Source organism: Aquarana catesbeiana, linkage group LG13 (assembly GCF_042186555.1).
Source record: "Aquarana catesbeiana isolate 2022-GZ linkage group LG13, ASM4218655v1, whole genome shotgun sequence".
NCBI classification, from domain to species: Eukaryota; Metazoa; Chordata; class Amphibia; order Anura; family Ranidae; genus Aquarana; species Aquarana catesbeiana.
Genome location: NC_133336.1, coordinates 237,761,923 through 237,784,405, shown reverse-complemented (window position 1 = coordinate 237,784,405; position 22,483 = coordinate 237,761,923). Strand labels below are relative to the sequence as shown.

The 22,483-nt window shown below is 45.1% G+C and overlaps 1 protein-coding gene across 5 annotated transcripts in view; it reads right to left on the bottom strand.

Moving 5' to 3' along the window:
* IGSF9 (immunoglobulin superfamily member 9) overlaps positions 1-22,483 on the bottom strand; it is a 125,422-nt gene that overhangs the window by 93,215 nt on the left and 9,724 nt on the right. For 4 of the 5 annotated variants that reach the window (XM_073609612.1, XM_073609610.1, XM_073609613.1 and 1 more), the window contains exons 2-3: positions 14,603-14,986; positions 11,415-11,606 (exon numbers count right to left, since the gene is read on the bottom strand). In XM_073609612.1, coding sequence (XP_073465713.1) covers positions 11,415-11,606; positions 14,603-14,681 — 271 coding nt within the window. In that variant the 5' untranslated portion in view covers positions 14,682-14,986. Of the gene's footprint in view, positions 1-11,414; positions 11,607-14,602; positions 15,043-22,483 lie in introns of those variants that run through there. The other variant, XM_073609611.1, reaches the window with a different exon arrangement.

The following is a 22,483-nucleotide window of genomic DNA, read 5'->3' as shown; positions in this document are numbered from 1 at the left end:
ACCCCAACTCCAAGAATTAAGCCCATGTTTTGTAATCATAACTTTAACCCTAACACTAACTCTAACCCTTTGTTCACTAACCCTAACTCTAACATTAGTACTACCCTTAACCCTTAGTTTATTATTGTAATCTTAGTACTAAACCTAACCCTTGGTTTATTAACTCTTTAACCCTAATGTAAACCCTAACTTTTAATCCTAACTCTAACACTAACCCTTTGTTTACCATCCCTAAATTTAACCCTAACTCTAGCCCTAGTACTAACCCTCGATTTATAAACTCTGACCCTAACCTTGTGTTTAGTAACCCTAACTTTATCCCTAATGTAAATCATTTTAAACAAAAAGCTTTTATTAATGTTTGAAAATAACATTGGTACAATCATATTAACATTTGTACATAAGTTTCATATAACAGTGAATAATTGACTTCAAGTTTATTAACCTAACTCAATCCTAATACGAACTCTAACCTTTCATTTATTAATCCTAAATTCTAACCCTTTCACTTAATTTATAACTCTAACCCCGATATTAACCCTAACCCTTCATTTATTAATTCTAATAATAAACCCTAAAAGAAACTCTAACCCTAGTACTAACCCTAACCTTTACTTTATAAATCCTAACTCCAAGCTTAGTACTAAGCCCAACCCCCTGTTTCTTAACGCCAACACTAACCCTCTATATATTAACCCTAACTCTATCCCTAATGTAAACTTGAACTTTCAGTTTATTAAAACTAACAATCCTAATACTAACTCTAACCTTTCATGTATTGACCTTAATTCTAACCCTAACACTCATTTAAATTACCTTAACTCTGACCCTTTATTTATTAACCCTAGTATTAAACCCTAATGCAAACTCTAACCCTTTGTTTATTAACCCTAAATCTAATCCTAACACTAACCCTTAGCTTATTAACCCTAACTCTAACCCTAGTACTAACCCTAGCCCATAGTTTATTAATCTTAGCTGTAACCCCAATATTAAACTTAACCCTCCGTTTATTAACTGTAACCCTCTATTAATGCTAGTGTAAACCCTAACTTTTAGTTTAATAACCCTAACAATTCTAATACTAGACTCTAACCTTTCATTTATTAACCTTAATTCTAACCCAACACTCATTTATTTACCTTAACTATAACCCTTTATTTATTAACCCTAAATCTAAGCCCATCACTAACCCTTACCCTTAGTTTAATAACCCTAACTCTAGCCCTAGTACTAACCCTAGCCCTTTGTTTATTAACCTTAACTCTAACCCTAATACTAAACTCAACCCTCTGTTTATTAACTCTAACCCTCTACTAACCCTAAAGCCTAACTTTTAGTTTATCAACACCAACTTAATTCTAATACTAACTCTAACCCATCATTTTTTTTAACCTTAATAGTAAACGCTAACACCAACTCTAAACCCTTTGTTTAGCAACCTCAACTCTAACCCTAAAGGCCAGTTCACACCATTGAAATGCAATCTGGATGCGTTCCAGATGCTTTTCTGCATGCACCTTTTTTTGATGCGTTTTTGATGCCTTCCAGTGTGTTTTTGTTGCAGTCCAGTGCGTTTTGTTGCAGTCCAGTGCTTCCCCCTTTTTTTTTCTTAACCTTAAATAGGGAAATGTGTGTTCCAGTTTGTTTTTGGTGCATTCAGGTGCGTTCCAGTGCATTTTACAGCATTCCAGTACAGTCCAGTGCAGGAAAAATGCAGCATGTTGTACTTTTTTTTCTGGAACGCACTGGAACTGCAAGCACTGGTGTTAACTATGCCATTGAGAACCATATAACCTACTTTCCATGCGTTTTTGATGCAGAAAAAAAAAAACGCACTGGACTGCATGTGGTTTGAACTTGCCCTAAAACGAACCCTTACCCTTAGTTTATTAAACTCATCTCTAATCCGTATTACTAACCCTAATCCTTAGTTTATTAATCCTTACTCTAACCCTAGTACTTACTCTTACCCTCTGTTTATTAACTCTAACCCCCTGATAATCAACCCTCAACTCTAACCCTAATGTAAACCTTAACTTTTAGTTTATTAACCCTACCCGAATCCTAATACTAACCCAAGCACTTCATTTATCAACCCTAACCCTTCATTTATTAACCTTAATTCTAACCCTAACACTTCATTTATTAACCCGATTATTAACCTTAACCCTTTGTTTATAACCCCAATTCTAACCCCAATTATAACTCTATCAATGCGTTTTTTCACAAATGTGATAAATAGGTCAGCTAATTTTACCAAAATTTTGGACATCAATTTTACTACAAAATCAATACCGTGCAATCAATCTGCTCATCCTCAATAATCACATCGCATTGGGTAGTTCTATTTCAGGGTAACACCGAAAAGGAATCTCTGGAGCTGAAAATCTTACAAATGATACAGAGACAGAAGAAGTCTCTGGAGACAATGTACGACCCAACGGACAGGAGTAGAGGAAAAAAAAAAAAAAAAACTGGTGGAAAAAATGATGCAAACAGGAGGCGGGTGCTAATACAGTAGTAGAATGAAGGGCAAATCATCCCAGTGACACGGAAAAACAAAGTTCCCATATTCTGTTTGTACACTGCCGATGATCCCCACCCCAGGGCTTGAGGGAACTGGAGTTGTTGTAAGGGGACCGTTGGGTGCCCCTCCCTCCTAGTGAAAAGGACCTTTGTGTGCCAAGAAGACAATGGGAGCTCATCCTGGGAGAATAGCAGCATCACTTGTCTCATTTGACAGGTTTACATGCGGTTATTTGACCCCAGCCTCGTCTCACACAAGCCAAAGCCTAGACAACGTTTGCTGGCTGTTCTGAGCCTCACCGATGTAGGACAACCCAATCCTCGGCTTTCACGTTCTTTGGAATCTGCAGCGCAACTACAATGGCTGTGCCAAGACCTTAGAGACAACTTTTTATACAAAGATTTAAAGATTTTTTTTAAATGACCTATGTATAGGAAGATGGGAATTTGTGTTGCGTCTGACCATGTCCTGAAGGTTAAATGTGGATTTCAACAGTTGAGCTCAAAAATGTTACCCAAATTATTTTTATGTACATTCTAAATGCCTATAGACACACAAGGCCTTAGACATATATAAAAACTATTTTTAATTTGATGTTGGTGTTCCATTGAGAATATTTCCCTTCACACAGTGGTCCCCAAAATGTGGCTCGGGGGCCAGATGCGGCCCTTTGCTTGCCTTTATCCAGCCCTTGGAGCACAGTTCCTCCCACTGATGCCTATGATGGGGCACCATTCCTCCCAATGACACCAACAATGGAGCACTATTCCTGCCACTGATAGCAACAATGGGACACTATTCCTCCCACTGTTGGTGCTCCATTGGGAATATTTCCCTTCACTTCCTTGTCCCAGGGACACAGCAGGAAGTGAGAGGAAATTCCCACATAGACAGTTCTCCCCTTTGGAAGATTTCCCTTCTATCTTGTTCTAAAGGCAACTGTAACATTTCAGATTGCCCATCGCTTGGGGGAATGGTTAGGTAGCACTGGAACTCTGGAATTGTCCTATTGGTATCACGATCTAATAGTGTTGCAGTGGTGTTCATACAAGGTGTCTAGATTCTGGACTGGTGGCTTTTACTTACTAAAGGATTTTCATGGTTTCCTTGGCTTGTAATGGAAATAAACTGATTTGAGATTTGAAGCATCACACCAAGAGTTCTTAGCTTGAGAAAGAGGCCTGGGTAGCCTTGAAATTGATCGCTCCGCCCCCTGAAATCCCAATGACATCACTTGTGGTCCACAAGAAGCCCTCCATTATCTTGTTGGTTTCCACTTCCTCATTTAAGCGGTCATCCAGCCTGACGTCCAGAATTTCCAGGCTGCAAGTTTTAGGAAGCGGCTCCCTATCCCAGATGCATGAGCCAACGGGTCATGGCTTACATACAAAATGTGCAATTTCTTCTTCCCATGTAAGTTGCTAATTTACTAGTGTTTCATAGTACATTTAATGCTGCACTTAGTTCTATCCTGGTCTGAGGTTACCTGTTGTTGTGAGACTGTCCATTGGAAGCCCTTACTATGTAATGAGCCTGAATTTAACGGTCACAATGTAAATTGCCATTTATCTTTTCACCACAATAAATCTGTTAATATACTACACTCAGAGTGTGCCCTGCTGTTCTTCTTATCCATTTGCCTAGAGCAGGGGTCTCCAAACTTTCGAAACACAGGACAAATTTTCTGTCCTTCGTGCTTATGGGGCTGGTAGGAGCAGGGAATGCCCTGCCATCAGTGGGACTAAGCAATACCCCATCATTGTTTTTTTTTTGAGAAATAGTGCCCCATTGTTGGTGACACTGTAAGGAATAGTGTCCCACTGTTGCTCTCAGTGGAAGGAATAGTGCCCCATAATTGGTATCAGTAGGAGGAATAGTGCCCCATCATTGGTATCAATGGGAGGAATAGTGTCCCATCATTGGTATCAGTGGGAGGAATAGTGTCCCATCATTGGTATCAGTGGGAGGAATAGTGTCCCATCATTGGTATCAGTGGGAGGAATAGTGTACCATCATTGGTATCAGTGGGAGGAATAGTGTCCCATCATTTGTATCAGTGGGAGGAATAGTGTCCCATCATTGGTATCAGTGGGAGGAATAGTGTCCCATCATTGGTATCAGTGGGAGGAATAGTGTCCCATCATTGGTATCAGTGGGAGGAATAGTGCCCCATCATTGGTATCAGAGGGAGGAATAGTGCCCCATCATTGGTATCAGTGGGAGGAATAGTGTCCCATCATTGGGAGGAATAGTGTCCCATAATTGGTATCAGTAGTAGGAATAGTGTCCCACTGTTTCTATCAGTGGCAAGAATAGTGCTCCATTGTTGGTGTAATTGGGAGGAATGGTGCCCCATCATTGGTATGAGTGGGAGGAACTGTGATCCAAGGGTTGGATAAAGGCAAGCAAAGGGCCGCATCCGGCCCCCGAGCCGCAGTTTGGGGACCACTGGCCTAGAGATACTTCAGTCACGTCAGAGGTGCTGCATCTGGTGCATTGAGTTTAGGAGGAAGTCATCCCGAATGTTCCAGTTTGACTCTATAAACTTTTTGCTGTTCTGCATAGACATGTACACAGAAATATTATTGCGCCATATGCCCCATTACTACTGTTATAGTCCAGAAACAAGTTTATTCCAATGTAAAGTCGGGTGGAAGACCATACAAGAAAACCCAACGTGTCTCAGGGGCCAAAACTCTCCACCTCTTCATCAAGGCCCAGAAGGAGAAGCATTGTTCTCTGCTGATGTCGTAAAGCATGATAGCACTCCAAACAATCTGTGTGCGATTTGACATCACTTGACAGATTCAACCCATCACTACTTTATCCAGAAAACAAAAAAGTTTTAGATGTAGATACACATTACGGTTAGGTCTATTATTCTGAACAGGATGGAAAAAAAAATGGCAACTGGTATCTGATGGACTGCAACCTGCAAAACACAGGCAGTACAGCTTGTGGTGGCTTGTTGGACCCCATCCTGCCTTTCCCTCAATCTCCTTACATCCTCCTCCGAGTCTGTCTCCCCTGCAGTGTGTAAGCCCCTCTCTCTCCTTCTCCATCTGCTGTTAAGCGTGATTAATCTAGTCTGACACCCCTAACCCCACAGACAGACCCTACCGTGAATGCCTATGACTTAACGCATAAACTGATTGCAAATCAAGCAAGGCATTGTACTGACAGATAAGAAACCTGTACACTATGCAATTTTCAAGGTCCACCAAATAGGGAAAAAAAAATATATTTTTAAATATATACTGAATGCGTTAAAAGTTTTTGGTAAATCGTTAAACCACTGCAACAGTTGCTTATACACAGTGGCGGCTGGTGGGTCTTTTTTTTGGGGGTGGGCAGCAAAGAACCTCCCCTCCCTGGTCGGTCGGCGACACCCACAACGCTCGGATGGACGGGGTAAGCCCGGCACTTACCCCATCTAGGTACGGGCGGCGGAAGCATGTCCTTGCGTGATCCTCCTCCTAGGGGTCCAATGGGATCGCCTGTCCTTTCAGCCAATCAGGTGACGGGTCTCAAACCCGCTTCCTGATTGGCCGGGAGGAGGATTAGTGTGGCGATAGCGAATATTCATTCGCTATATTACACAACTGTGTGGGCTCGGAGCGCAATGCTCTGCGCCCCCCCCGAGCCCACCCTTTTTTGAAGCCTATTAGATCCTCTGGCTCTAATCACGTGTTTAAAAAAATATATATACCCCCGCCATTGAAATCCATGGTCCAACACCCCTGCATGTAGGACAGGGGGCCCGATGCATGGATAGGGGGGGTGGCGCCAGTGCGCCCCTAATGGATGGGCCACCACTGCTTATACACTATATGGCCAAAAGATGGTGGAGACCTGATCTTCACACCTATTTGAGTTTGTGGGACATCCTATTTAAAAACCATGGCCATTAACATGGAGTTAGGCCTCTCTTTGTGGCTATAACAAGCCTCCATTTTACTATGGGAAGGCTTTTCACAACATTTATGAGGGTGTCTGTGGGAATTTGTGTCAATTCAGCTAAAAGAACCTTTATGGGGTCAGGCACTGACATTGAATGAGAAGACCTGGCTCATTATCGGCATTTCAATTTATTCCAAAGGCGTTCAGTAGGGCTGAGGCCAGGACACTCAAGTTCCTCCATAAACTCGTCAAACCATGCGTTTATGGAGCCAGCTTTGTACACAGGGGCACAGTTGTGATTGAACAGAAAAGGGTCTTCACCAAACTGTTGCCACAAGGTACCATCACTGGAAACACCTGAACTCAAATTTGAGGGGGCTCCATTTACGTTTGGCCATATAGGTAGTTGTGATTGCAGGTTGATGGTTGGCCACACAAAGTATCTTGAGGGCAGTCTAATGGTGAGGCGACACCTCTGCACTTGAACTTTACATATTCAAAAGTATATTCAGGAGGCAGATCCTGACAAACACACCGAGGTCATTAATTCCAAACCGGCCCAGATTTTCACCCCCTTGCTCTAAACCAGTGGTCTCTAAACTGTGGCCCTTTGCCTGCCTTGGTTAGGTTCTTGATACACTATTCCTCCCACTGATGCAAAGCACTATTGCTTCTACACCAACAATGGGGCATAATTCTTATCACTGATACCAACAATTGGGCACTATACCTACCACTGACCAACAATGGGGCACAATTCTTCCCACTGACACCACTGATGGGATACTATTCCTCCCACTAACACCAACTGCTGGGCCCTATTCCTCCCACTGACACCAATGAGGAGGCACTATTCCTTCCAATAACACCAATGATGGGGGCATTATATTTCCCCTAATACCAACAATGGGGCAATATTCCTCCTGCTATTACCACTGATGGGGTGTGCTTTACTCCTGTTGACACCAGGGCATTTTCTACTCGCACGGGCCACAGTTCAGCAACATCAAAGTCTACAGGACAGTAAACTAGCCCTTTGTTTAGAAATTTTGGAGACCCGTGCTCTAGACAAGACTGATCTTCTTTATACTAAAAATGCAGGTACAGGAGAATAAAGAATTTTGGGGGCTAAGCCTACCTGTAGACATGAAATGATTATAATAGCCCAAGTGTTGGTGGATTACTCTGTAGGATATGATTGAGTGTCTAGGTTAGAAAATTTTGTCCAATCATTATTGTCCCTCCACCCTCACCCTGTAATATTGTAAGAGTCCAGGGCTTACTACGCATGCACCAATGGCGCGTTGCCGCAAGAGGAAATCCATGCCAACTGAGCATGCACCAAAGACGCCTCAGTACGCCAACCCGCACCTGCACAGAAGACATGATGGAAAAAGACAGGAAGTGACCTCCACCTGATGGAAAAAGGCGGGAAAATCCCCAGGAGGCGCACAGGAAGTGACCTCAACCTGATGGAGAAAGGTGGGAAAATGCCCAGGAGGCGCACAGGAAGTGACCTCAAACTTCCCTATATAAGCCCAGCCCAGACACTGCCAAATTGCTGGATTATATTCAGTCCCCCCTTATTCCTGTGCTAGTGTGTGATCTGTTTGAACTTGTTGTGACCTGGAAACCTATTTGACTACTCTTGATTGCCGCTTGCCATTGACCTCGGATTTGTACCTTGACCATTCTACTTCTTTGCCCCTTTTATACTCAGCTGCCAGATTGGAACCGACCCCGGCTTGGACCTCGACCATTCTTCTTCTGATTAACCCTTTTATACTTCATTGCCAAACTGGACTTGACCTTGGCTGGGATCTCGGACTAAGGTTTGCACGTTGCATCGCACCCCTGGCACCCGTGCCACTCGGTGTCCACCAAGTCTCTGTCTCCACAGGCTTCAAGGACCCGAGGTGCAAAAGAAGGCCTCCCCACTACCTCGTGACAAATATACATGGTGGGGGCGATTGTACAACCACAGCCAAGAGCAGCTTGGCCGTTTTTGCAGGTCATGGTTGGAGGCTGCATAAAAAAGGTCGCACTAATGGAGGGACCCTTCTGGAGCAAGAGAAAATGTAAATAATATAGCCTCTTCTGCAACCCCTTGGACTTAACCAAAATGTAACCCTTGCAGCGTGAGGGGCCCCATTGCAAGGGTATTTTTTTTTTTTTGTGCCCAGAGCTAGGCTATAAAATTTACTGACTGTAGACTAACTCCCTACTTATGCCGGAAGTCGGTTCCAAGCATCAACTACTCTTTCAGTAAAATAACACTCTCTAAGGCAAGTTTCGAACTGTCCTCCTGCCAATTCAAGGCCATGTCCCTGTGTTCTTGATGCTAGCTTCTTATTGAAATGACTGCCCTCCAGAGCCTTACTCACACCCTTCAGGTATTTAAAAGGTTTCCATCACGTCCAGTCCAGGACAATTAAAAAGTTTACAGTCTGGAGCTTGGATAAAACAAGCAACAAAAAAAGCTTTTAAGATGTTTGCAGGTAGCACCTCGCCCTCCATCTATCATTAGCGGCCAGTGACCCGTCACAAGGCTTAGGGCCGTTTCCCTCGTGTGTGTAATAAAGTCACTGAAGCATCCACTTCCTCATTCCAAAACTGAACCCCATCCCCCTCCTCCTCCTCCTCCAGTTAGACAGGGCTTGTTCTTACTACAGGTAACTAACAAGGGCCCAGTGTCTGTCTCTGTAATCCTACCCCCAGGGCTCTGGTGACAGATAGGGATCTTTCTGGAGCAGCCCAAGATCACTCGCCATTCTGCGCGCAGCTGTTACTATGGATGTAAGCCGCGTCACGCACGGCAGAATTTAAAAAGAACGCGTAACGTTTCGTTGAATGCAAGAATCTGAATACTTAGGCTGAAATGGTTAAAACTGTGCAGGAACGCATGAGAAGGATTCATTTCCTTCTATATTTAGGCTTGACTAAAGCCGGCCACACATGGATCGAAATTTGGCCAGTTCAGTAGGGACCAGCTGAATTTCGATCCATGTATGGGCACCCTGGTTGTACAGAAGTCAATAGCACACAGAGGGAGGATTCCCCCATTCACACTGAATGTGTGGCGGGGGGGGGGGGGGGAATCGGATACATTTTTTTTCTCATTTGGTGGGATGGGTTGCAAGATCTTTAGACCATGACCCTTCCAGTATAGTTTGGGTCACTTTATTAGTATTAAACTGAACCCATCAGAAGCTGTCCAAACAAACATGACAGCACAATGGCTTTTAAATAACATCAAGCACCTTGGGTGTTCCAAGGGTGGGCAACTGTGTCATGCCATTTTTAATCCTTTCTGGTCGTATTTGGAGGTAGTCCACCTACTTTCACCAGAACATCCCAATTTCCAATGATAATGGGTAAATAGGATTTGGTTGTCCACCCTCCTGCCTGGAGGAGGATCCCCTTTTTGTCTGGATCATTGCCAGAAACTTCTGATCTTGACAGCCTAATTGATAGCTGCACTAGTGTTGGGATGGTATTTCTCTGGCTAAAGGTTGGGTCACCTTATTAGTATTAAAATGAACCCATCAGAAGTCGTCCAAACAAAAAGTAACAGCACAACGCCTTAGGATGACCTCCAAGTGTGGGCCACTGTGTCATCCCAGTTTTAACCCTTTCTGGTCTTCTTTATGGTTTAATCAGTCCACTCACTTTCAACTGAACATTCCAATTATCCAATAATAATTGGCAAATAGGATTGAGTTGTCCACTCCCTGTTACCCCCCCCCCCCCCAGCCTAGAGGACTAGGGTATCCCTTTTTAACTGGATCGCTGCCAGAGACTTCTGACCTTGACAGGCCCGGCTGATAGCTGCACTATTGCTGGGATGGGTTGCAGAATGATTTGACTGTAAGCCTTCTGGTATTTCCCTTAGTAAAGTTTGGGTCACGTTATTAGTATTAAAATTAATCCATCAGAAGCTGTCCAATCAAAAGTAACAGCACAATGCCTTTAGATGACCTCCAGCACCTTGGGTGTTACAAGTGTGGGCCACTGTGTCATGCCAGTTTTAACCCTTTTCTGGTCATGTTTGGAGGTGGTCCAGCCACTTTAACTGAACGTTCCAATTATCCAATACCGATTGGTGAATAGAATCGAGTTGTCCACTACATGTACAGCCCCCCCCACCCCCCCCCCCCACCCCCCCAAGCCTGGAGGACTAGGGTATCCTGTTTTTTTGTCTGGATCATTGCCAGAGACTTCCAACCTTGGCAGCCCAACTGCTAGCTGCACTATTGCTGGATTGGTTCACAAGATCATCTGACCATGGCCCTTCCGGTAAAGACCTCCAGCATCTTGGGTGTTCCAAGTCTAGACCCCTGCACATGCCAGTTTTAACCCTTTTCTGGTCATGCTGGGAGGCGGTCCACTCACTTGCACCTCCTAAACATTACAATTCTCAAAGATAATGGGCCAATACACAGGGGGATTGGCACTTGAAAGGTAATAGAAGAGTTTGGAGATAGAAATGAGGACTTAGCTCTTAATGTTTGACAAAGTTTAATATTGCATATCAGTAACACCATTGTTTACTATTACAGATAAATATATTAGATATATCTATCAATCATCAACAATTTACACATATTATAAATTAACATCAGTCCCGTCCTCAAGGAGCTGACAATCGAAGGCCATATTTCACATACATACACTTACTAGGGCCAATTCATACAGGAGCCAATTAACCAACCAGTATGTCTCTGGAGTGTCTTAAGAGGACAACCATGTGAACAAAGGGAGAACATGTAAACTCCACACATAGAGTGTCCTGGTTTGGAATTTGAACTGAAAACCCTAGTGCTGCAGAGCAGAGATGCTAACCACTAAGCCACTGTACAGCCTCTTGTTCTCTATCGGACCAGATAAGGGACCAGGTTATGAAGCTGCTACTACGTTTACAGGCTTAAAAGGCAAAGAATGGTTCATTGTGTGGAACATTAAATATAGTTAAAAGAGTGCTTACCGAGATATTGAGGGTCCACGCGTGGGGAGTAGAGGCCAAATTTGATAAAGATGGGAAGGATGTAGCCAAATCGCACCCACTCGATGACGTAGAGAGGAGGGCGCCCCGCGTCCTGGTGGAGGAGGCTACACCCCAGGACCGCGCTCTCTCCTACGCGGCCAACCACAGTCTGAGCGTCAGATCGGATGGTACCTGTGGGGACATGGAAAGGTGAGGGGTCACCAAGGCGGTCAGAGCCTATTAACACAACACACCAAAGACAGAACAATTGTAAAATTTAAAAAGGATTTATTTACATTTTTAAAACAGCAATTCTAACACCAGCAATTGATGTACAAGACTTAGCGTGCAAGAATCCACCGACCATACATAAGAAGCGTGGTAAGGTGAGGAGAAGGAAGGCATGATATGATGGAGTGGTGATGGGAAGAGTGGCGTGGCGATGGAAAGAGTGGGGTGGCGATGGAAAGAGTTGGAAAGAGTGGCATGGCGATGGGAAGAGTGGCATAGTGATGAGAACAGTGGCACAGTGATGAGAAGAGTTGCACGGTGATGAGAAGAGTTGCACGGTGATGAGAAGAGTTGCACGGTGATGAGAAGAGTTGCACGGTGATGAGAAGAGTTGCACGGTGATGAGAAGAGTTGCACGGTGATGAGAAGAGTTGCACGGTGATGAGAAGAGTGGCACGGTGATGAGAAGAGTGGCACGGTGATGAGAAGAGTGGCACGGTGATGAGAAGAGTGGCACGGTGATGAGAAGAAGAGTGGCACGCTGATGAGAAGAGTGGCACGCTGATGAGAAGAGTGGCACGCTGATGAGAAGAGTGGCACGCTGATGAGAAGAGTGGCACGCTGATGAGATTAGTGGCATGGTGATGAGAAGAGTGGCATGGTGATGAGAAGAGTGGCATGGTGATGAGAAGAGTGGCATGGTGATGAGAAGAGTGGCATGGTGATGAGAAGAGTGGCATGGTGATGAGAAGTGTGGCATGGTGATGAGAAGAGTGGCATAGAGAGGGTAAGGGAGGCGTTGTGAGGGCGGGGGAGGTATGGTAAAGGCAAGGGTGACATGGTGAGGGCGAGGGAGGCGTGGGCAAGGGTGACATGGCGAGGGCAAGGGAGGAATTGTAAAGGAAGATAAGATGTGGTTTCAAGAAGAAAGTTTAGATAATAGGACGTAACACAAGATATAGGAGAATGATGAGGAAAGGGAAAGAAAGAACACAGAACGACAAAACTGAGCAAGGTAAGGTAAAAAATTAAAATAATTTAAAGAAAAGGGAAGAGAAAAAAGTAGGGAAAGCATTAACTAAAGATGAAAAGAAACAGCCGTAAGACACGCAAAAACTGAAGAAAGAAAATATGTCTGTGGTGGGGGTGTTGTTGGGAAAACTCTCCTGTCCTCCAAACCACGCTCACATTAAAATGTCACTTTTACCTTAGAGAACATTTTCAGGAATCAACTGGGATTCTGTTGATTTTATTTTTTATTCTAGTTTCTAAGAACCTGGTGACAACTCTCTCACCAAGCTTTATTCCTCGCAACCTACAAAACGTCCCTTCCAGCTCACGTGTCTAGATCCGCACGCTTTACTTCTCTCGCAAAGCTTGCTTCCACCTCTTATGGGGCTAAATGGCAGATCTTGTCTTCTTCAAATACAGTAGAACTAAAGGCAAAAACCATGTTTTCATTTTGGATTTAGTAAGGGAGGGTAATGTTTTGCCGCCTTTGTCCCATTGGGGGGATTTCCCTTCACTTCCTGTCCCAAGGCTGAAACAGGAAGCGAGAGGAAATGCTTTCAAAAAGTGAGGGAATTCCTGGTTGTCACCAGAACCGTTGGAAGATTTTTCCCTCCATTCCTGTTCTGGTGACAACCCAAAATTTTGTATTTTCACGACACAACCCCTCCCATTAGCAGGCCTCTCTTCTCTCACCACTCCGCTATTCCAATCACCATGCAACACTTCCCCTCTCCACGCTTTACTGACCCTCATAACGCCTCCCTTGCTCTCACCACGTATCCTTTGCCCTCACGAAGCTCCCCTTGCGCTCACCACGCTTCTCTAATTCTCACTTCACCCCTCTTACTCTCACCACGCTTCTCTTACCCCAACCTCCCTTATCCTGGCCACGCTTCTCTTACCCTAACTTCCCTGTCCTTCGCCATGCTCCACTTATCATCACCATGCCTCCCATGCCCTCACAATGCTTTTCGTACCCTCATTACGCCTTCTATGCCCTCACCACATCTCTCTTACCCTCATCACACCTCCCCTACTGTCACCATAATTCTCTTGCTCTCACCACGCAAAGGGTTGTCCTCACCATGCCTTCCTTGCCATCAACACACCTCCCTTGCCCTCAACACACTCATTTTACCCGCACCATGCCTTCCTTGCCATCAACACACCTCCCTGGCCCTCAACATGCTAATTTTACCCACACCATGTCTTCCTTGCCATCAATACACCTTCCTTGCACTCACCATGCTCATTTTATCCCTCACCATGCCTTCCTTACCCTCACAACAACACCCATGCGCTCACCACGTCTTTCTTACCCTCATCACGCCTCCCTTACCTCACCTCCCTTGCCCTCGCTAGGCTCCCCTTACCCTTACCATACCCAGGGCCGTCTTTTACACATAGGGCAAAAGGGGCCGCTGCCCCGGGCCCAGTCATTGTTGTGGGGCCCAAAGCAGGTGCCCCAAATAGTTGATAAGTGGATTTGTGAGGGCCCAAAAAATGTTTGCCCAGGGTCCAATCAATATTAAAAAAGACAGCCCTGACCATACCCCCCTTGCCCTCAACATGCCTCCCTTCTCCACACCTTCACCTCACCTCCCGTTCCCACACCATGCTTCTCTTACCCTCACTATACTACCTTTCACCTCACCATGCCCCTCTTACCCTCACCATGCCATCCTTCCCTTTCTATTTGTTTTGGGCACTAGTCATTGCACACAATGCAGGAATGTCCAGCAGTTCTCAACCCGCACATGATGCCCTCACTAAAAATAAAAAAAAACAAACCCCAGCTAGGAACTGATCAGCGCAGGCACATCCACTAAATAAAATTGTGTACGGTCCCCGATATTATTAGAATTTTCCAGTATACCGATATTTCCGTTGATTACATTTTTTTTGGGGGGGGGGAATAAAATTAAAACAGTAGAGCCGTCCCTTACCTTGAACGCAGCAGAACAGCAGGCTAAGGTAGACTGTCCAAGACGCCCAACGCATAGCACAAACCCGGCAGTCGAGCATAAGACGCCAGAGGGGTTATTGTCACTTGTCCTTGCAAGCAGCATCAGGAGAGTCCCTCTGCAGACCTCCAGCCTGTCTGAACACCGCGGAGCGCGTTAAACGGTCATTCGGCCCTCTCTAGCCCGGATGGCAGGGGAGAGGGGGGCAGACGAGGGCTCTCCGTTAAATGGGAGCAGATGCCCCCCCTTAGGCGCTAACTGAACTTTCTGTGGTGAAGGAACATCTAGCAGTCTATGGAGGAAAGGCGGCCCCTCTGTCGATCCGATCGTCCTCGTTTTCCCTCAGCTTGCCATCGCCGTCCAGACCTGTTTGGAGAGAACGCGGAGGGTTAGACGCTGTCGGACAAGACAGGGAATAGAGAGAGAAGTGCGTTCCCTCAAAGCTCAGAGTCAATATTTGCTCAGTCCACACCTACCCACGTACTGTCCACTTGTTCTACTCTCTGTACAGGGGGCAAAGCAAACACATTCCTGAGCCACCGCCGTACGGAGACGAGGCAACAAGCGACTGCGCCAGGTTTGGCCGGTGCCTCCTGAATTAGCGCCTGCCAATATTTTACAATTATTCCCAGGGATGCCATACAGTATTCGAAAAGGGGACTCACTGTATATGCGTCGAGCACGCTGCTGAAGTTTTTTATTAATTAAACCTAAAGTTTGATCTGCTTTTTATTTGCTTTCCCTGGTTCCTCCCAACTCCTTAATTTAACCAGAATTTTTAAATAAAAAATAAAATATAAAAAAAAAAAAAAAATGTTAATCTTCTTTTATTTTTTTTTTTTTAATAAAAGGTTTCCATTTTTAAACTCATACCCTACTATAGAACTAGTGATGTCAATGGGTCACTGTTCTTCTCTATGCAATGCAGGCAGATCATGGCTGGTGGGAGGGGCTTGCTGAAAACATCACGGCACCCTGCCTCATTACTCCTCGCCAGAGCCATGCAGATAAAAAAATGCCTTGATGGGCGGGTGTCAGTTTGAAGGAATGGGCGTTCCCAGGCAGGCCTTGATAACGTCCACGTGTGATGCTGGGACTCCATGATGGAAAGAACTAAAATTCAATGAGTGAAAGGGGAGGGGCCAGGGGGCGGTCAGGCTGGGAAGGAAAGTGCTAGATCAGTCTTTCTCAACCTTTTCAACACAGAGGAACCCTTGAAATAGCCTTGCGGTCTCAGGGAACTCCTGCTAAAAATGACCAGATCTACAACTCATGATACATTAGTGTGATAATCAGTACACTTGTAAACTTTGGGAAGAATGACCCCCTTACAGAAAGCTAAAAAGATCAATGGTTTCAGTGGGAACTTATCTGAGAGGCAGAAATTGCTTATTGCTCAAGGAACCCTTAGCAACATCTGGAGGAAACCTGGTTGAGAAATCCTGTGCTAGATGATGCTGGATGTCCTCCAGCTAGAAAATGAGGCGGGCCCTATGTGACTTGCTGCAGCTTCTAGGGCACACTGTGAGAAACTCACAGTGTGCAGTGATAACTGCAAATGTTGGATTTCCCATCACTTTTAGCCCACTGAGAGTCGTCACCTGGACACAAAAGAGAGGGTGAAGCTCCCTAGCGGAGGCACAGAAGGCAATAAAACTTCAAATGTATAGTAGACCTGGATCAGCCATCATATTATACCCGCACTAGATGCCCGATTAGAGATACTGGGGTGATGAAGCAATAACAATGTCCAAATCTAATTTGGTTAAAGGAGCGCTGGACCAACGTTGGCAGAGCCCAGGCAGCTTGGTCGGAGCCCAGGCAGCTTGGTCGGAGCCCAGGCAGCTTGGTCGGAGCCCAGGCAGCTTGGTCGGAGCCCAGGCAGCTTGGTCGGAGCCCAGGCAGCTTGGTCGGAGCCCAGGCAGCTTAGCCGGAGCCCAGGCAGCTTGGCCGGAGCCCAGGAAGCTTGGCCGGAGCCCAACCAGCTTGGCCAGAGCCCAGTCAGCTTGACCAGAGCCCAGTCAGCTTGACCAGAGCCCAGTCAGCTTGACCAGAGCCCAGTCAGCTTGACCAGAGCCCAGTCAGCTTGGCCGGAACCCAACCAGCTTGGCCGGAACACAACCAGCTTGGCCAGAACACAACCAGCTTGGCCAGAACAAAACCAGCTTGTCAAAGCCCAAACATCACAAAAGGGTTTGGTATTTGGGTTCTGGCCAAGTTAGCTGTGAAAGGTCCTCCAGGCAGATGTCTATAGCACAGGAGCCTCTGTGAAGTTCTTAAAACAATGTGATAGAAGAAAAGAGAAGAGAGCACCGCACCAAAAACATTGTCTCAGTTAGGTTTTCTCTGAACCGAGGACTGGAAGCAGTAACAATTATCTCTTCTTGGACATACTAATGCTAGTTATCTAGAACCAGGCCATTTGCTTTGCAAAGCTCTGATGAAGGGGAACCCAGAAAGTGTTGGCTTTTTTTAGCACACACAACAACCAATAAAACCTATCTGGTCAATCATCTTTGCAGTGGGATTTTCTTCCTCATTCTTCTATCACAGCAATAAAAACCTAAGAGGGGTTCTAATTCATCCTCAAGCATTCCTATAGATACATTGTAAAAAGCATGTATAGCCTCGAATGTAATGAGCAGATACAAAGTACATACAAGCAAATCATGTAAAACATTGACACACATAGGATGGTGGGGTTTCGGGGTGGTATTTTTTTTCCACATGTACATCTAAGAAAATACGAAAAAGACTCAATTGTCCACTTGGTGATTTATACATGACATAGTCAGATAATGATCATCATTTTGGAAAACCTGCAACCACTTTCTGAAAAACTTCTTATGGGATCTTCAAGCTTCAAGTGCCTCCAAGTGTCAGGCAAGCAGGTCCGAACCAAGAAAAAAAAAAAAATTTTATATCCTCGAATGTCATAGAAACGTACCTATTTTTACTGTGTTACAGCCCATCTTCCAATCATTTGTAATGCAAAAAGCAACATCACCACCTCTCTTTGTCCTACTGAACATCTGGTGTAGGGTATTGATGACTGTATTCTCAATAGAATCTCACCTGTCATTCCAAATGTCACCTGTTACTCCACACTTCTACAGGCAATGAATTCCATTGGCCTCCTGTTTTGGACTTCACGACAATAGATGTAGCTGTACACCCTAAACTCAACCCCAAAGGACCTGGAAATCCCTTTTTCTTTTGGTCATTGCCTGCAGACCTTCTCGGAGTGAAGTATAGCTATCATCAATATGGCTTTTAGTCTTATTTGACCAGCCATGATGCCACAATGTAGAGGTACCTTCAAAAGATGATCACCCTCCTAATATCAATTCATCTGTAGGTCCGCATGATGAATAGAGCTTAACACCATAAACTAAATGAGATCTCACTGTTGTTGTGTAAAATGGAAATCAATGTTTCTCTATATTCTTCTGAAGATCTGGTGTATAACACGGATCCCCCTACTCAAACTGAAGCCTTAGCCTAGAGATGCATAGTCATATCACAGCTCCATCCTAATGTACTGTAGAACCAGTATCTAGAACTGATTAACCTTAGTCGTGTTGAGATCCCATTGGTAATATAAAAAGTGACATCTCAACCTCTCAAATGTTCTCCTGAAGATCTGGTATATAACAAGGATCACCAAGCCCAGGTTAGCCATATTGCCCGGTGGGCTGGGGCCGCAAGTCCTGGCAGCAACTGTGCATGCCTCGGATTTAGGCAAAACAAGCCAAGCGCTGAGCTGCATCCAAAGAGGTAACTAAACTCAGTTAACTCTTTACATGTGGAATGGTCCGTGGGGACATAGCCACGACACAAACTCGGGCACCTTGACAGCTGGGTAAGGACACAGTCACAAGTCATCATTATTAACAGTGGTGATACATGGGGGACACAGGATTTCAAAGTGCCTGTAGCATAAAGATCAGGTTGGGGGTGGGGGGAGGTTGGAGGTCTGTCAGTGGAGGGAGGGGGTGATACCTAGGGGACTTGGGTCAGTAGTTGGGTGGTGTTAACCAGCAGGTGATTGGTTGCTAGGATGCCCGGCGGTCCTAGCAACAAATTATTAGATTGTGAATGTGAAAAGTTAACTCCAGCAGCTCCTGCTCTCCATCCAGTAATGTGTTGCCTCCTGCTCTCTAGTACACTGTGTAAGGTAGGAGAATGCTACCTACACATTGGGGTGTGTGTGTGTGTGTGGGGGGGGGGGGGTAGATGATGTAAAGGGTGCAAAGAACAGAGAACATTGCTTTTGGGGGGCCACAGGTCACTACTGTGGGGGCAGAGGACATTACAGTAGAGGTGGTCAGGGGGTGTTATGAAGAGGCGGAGGGCACTGCAGGAGGGATGGGGGGGCAGAGGACACTACAGTGGGGGGCAAGATAATGTGAAGGGGGGAGAGGACACTGCTTTGTGGGAGGGGGTGATGTAAAAGGGGGGAAGAGGATACTACTGTGAGGGGGGGCAGAGGACACTACTGTGGGTGAGGTCAAGGGTACAAAGGGCACTACTGTGGGGGGGGCCCGAGGACGCTACTGTATAGAGGGGCAGAGGACACTACTGTGGGGGAGGGATAAAGGATACTACTGTGTGTAGGGGGGCAGAGGACACTATTGTGGAGGGGAGGTGATGTGAAGGAGGGCAGAGGGCACTGCAGGGGGGATGGGGGGCAGAGGACACTACAGTGGGGGGGAGATAATGTGAAGGGGGGCAAAGGACACTGCTTTGTGGGACAAGGGTGATGTAAAGGGGCAGAGGACACTACTATGGTGGGGGGGGGGGTGAGGTGAAGGGTGCAAAGGGCACTACTGTGGGGGGGGCAGAGAACATTACTATATAGAGGGGCAGAGGACACTACTGTGGGGGAGGGGTAAAGGATACTACTGTGTGTAGGGGGGCAGAGGACACTATTGTGGAGGGGAGGTTATGTAAAGGGGGGCAGAGGACACTACTGTATAGAAAGGCAGAGGACACTACTGGGGGGGGGGGGGCAAAGGAACCTACTGTGGGGGGAGGGGTAATGTGAAGGGGGGCAGAGAAAAATACTGTATAGAGGGGCAAAAAATTCTACTGTTGGGGAGGGGCAGAGGATGCTACTGTGTGTAGGAGGGGAGCAGAGGACACTAATGTGGGGATTTGGGGGGGCACAGGACACTACTGTGGGAGGTGATGTGAAGGGGAGCAGAGGACACTGCTGTAAAACTCTGTGTTCTTCATGATGTCTTTTTAATGGGGGCTCCCGCCCCAACCCCGCCCCTCCCCCGGAAGGGGGATCTTTGTTTTCCTTCATGTTGTCCAGATAGAACTCAACGTTTGAAAGGTTGCCTAAAAGGCTTGAATCCCACTAAAAACACCTGAACATACTTTTGGCCATATAGTAGGTGTGACGGTTGAGTGTCTCCAACCTTCCTGTGTCCTCTTGGAGATCTACAGTATAGACAACCAGTCAGTCCACTCTATATGAGATCTGACTGTCACTTTGTCATATAAAAGGTAAACAAATGAATACCACGTTCTTAAATACGTTGTTAAGACCTTTGAGAAAACCCAAAAGAAGACAGGTTTGTTCTTTCACTCAAAAGACTAATGGATTAAACAAAACATTTTGTAAGAATCCAATCCTAGGTTGGACTTGGACTTTTTTCTTTTTTCAACCTCACCTACTATGTAACTATGTAAATCCTTGCCTTAGGAACAGCCACAAATGCAAGGCGACACCAAAAAGTGGTATTCTTAAATAATCTTGACCATACATTTCCATTCAATCATATTCCATGCCCTGCCTAAAACTCACTTACATCCGTGCCGATGCCGTCAAAATTCAAATTCTCAACATTCCGACAAGTTCCAACAAAAACATTCAATTTTCCTGATCGCCCATATATTATGCTAAGATTAACACTGTGTCTTTTAGATGGGTCCTAATAATTCAGAACTATTCCTCTTTTTTTTTTTTTTCTAATACTGGAATTTGCGTTTGGGAACAGAGAATATAAAAAGTTTATTTTTCTTGGAAATGGGTTCGGAAAAATTGGGTACTTTGCAACTCTTGCCATGTTGGAAGGACTTTTATTACAGCGATGATAATTCAAACAGACCGTCATCCGTTTTGGCACGGTGTTCGTCTGGCAATGCAAGACAGATGTCGGAAAAAATACGTTTTAGTATGTTTGGAGCCACACGCCATTCTCCGCTAACGACGAGAGATTAAAGCACACCTCCACCCTTCTGCGAAAATATTATAATTTTAGGCAGTGGAGAACGTTGAGAGGTTGAGCTGTCACTAGATGTGTGCGATTCGTCTTGTACAAATGTGTTTTTCAGGTGAAAATTTCATTTTTTGAGGATTCAGATTTATCCGAATTTCCAAATGGATATAGAAAGCAATGGCAAAAAAACAGAAAAAAAAAAGTTATAACAAAAAAATAATGAGTGCATTAGTTTATTCAGATGACGTCATTAGTTCGATAATGATACGAAATCAGTGTGGTTGTCAAGGAGCGAGCGGACGCCGCATCCTTAACAACCATGACTCATCTGCCGTCCTGTGTCCTGTCACTCGCTAAATGACAGATATACATGGGAACGGGGTCACACGGTGATATCACCAGGTGACCCATCCTTATGTTTACCGGTCATTTGGAGAGTGTCTCTCCACAAGATGGTTGTGTTCCGCTTTTTTTTTTTTTGCACGGATCAACGTTCATCATGATTGATACTAGATTTACATCGGGGGAGATGTTTTTATTTATTTTACTTTTCAATGTATTTTTCGGTGAATGAGTAGGGGTACTATGTACCCCTACTCATTCACATTGGGGGGCAGGATCTGGGGACCCCCTTGTTAAAGGGGGCTTCCAGATTCAGATAAGTTAGCCCCTGCACCCCCACAACCACCGGGCTAGGGTTGTGGGGAAGAGGCTCTTGACAGTGGCATGCTGTCACCGCTAAAGGCGCTTCCATCTTTACCCGGTCTTCCTTTCCAGGTTCACCTACTCAGGCTGTGTGGCCGGAGCCAATATGACATCACTACTGCGCATGGGCAAGGGAGCTGCCGTTTACGGGACAGGACTCTGAAGGAACGGCCAGGGTGTCTGTTCCTTCAGAGCACATGTCCTGGTGACATCACCGGCTGCATCTACAGTAAATATCTCCTAAACTGTGCACGTTTAGGAGATATTTACAGTACCTATAGGTAAAATTCATGCATGGGAGTTTACTTCAACTTTGCCAACCACAGCTTTTTACAATGAATTCAAATCCATCCGAAGTTATACCAGGTGGATTAGGAAACTTTTCTAATTCACCTTGTATAACGAATATATGAAACGAATCCTGAAGAAAATAAACTAATCCCAACAACAAACCAGACCAACACAGTGTTAACAAATAAACAAAATTATCTACCAAATGAATGCATCCAAAGCTAGGCACATTTTTTCGGCATGTACATGTCTAGATGTCTCTTTATAGGCCACTGATGAGATCTCAACGAGAGTAGGATTCATCAGTTCTAGACACAAATTAAAAGGTATTTGCATCTTCAAAGGGTGGTACTGTGGATGCTGATACTAGTAGCAGAGTGCCACATCCTAAATAATATTTATGTAGTTCTGGACACAGATTCTATAAGGGGACACAGGCTTCTACACATCCCTAGTGAGGCTTTAGATGAAGGAAAGATATCCATGTTATGTTCCAGATCTTCAGGAGAACATTCAAAGGTTGAGATGTCACTGCATATATTACTTATGAGTTCTCAACTAGAGTAAGGTTCATCAGTTCTAGGGAGAGGTTTTACAGATGAGGTTCTACAGAGGCTTTAGATGAAAAATGTTGATG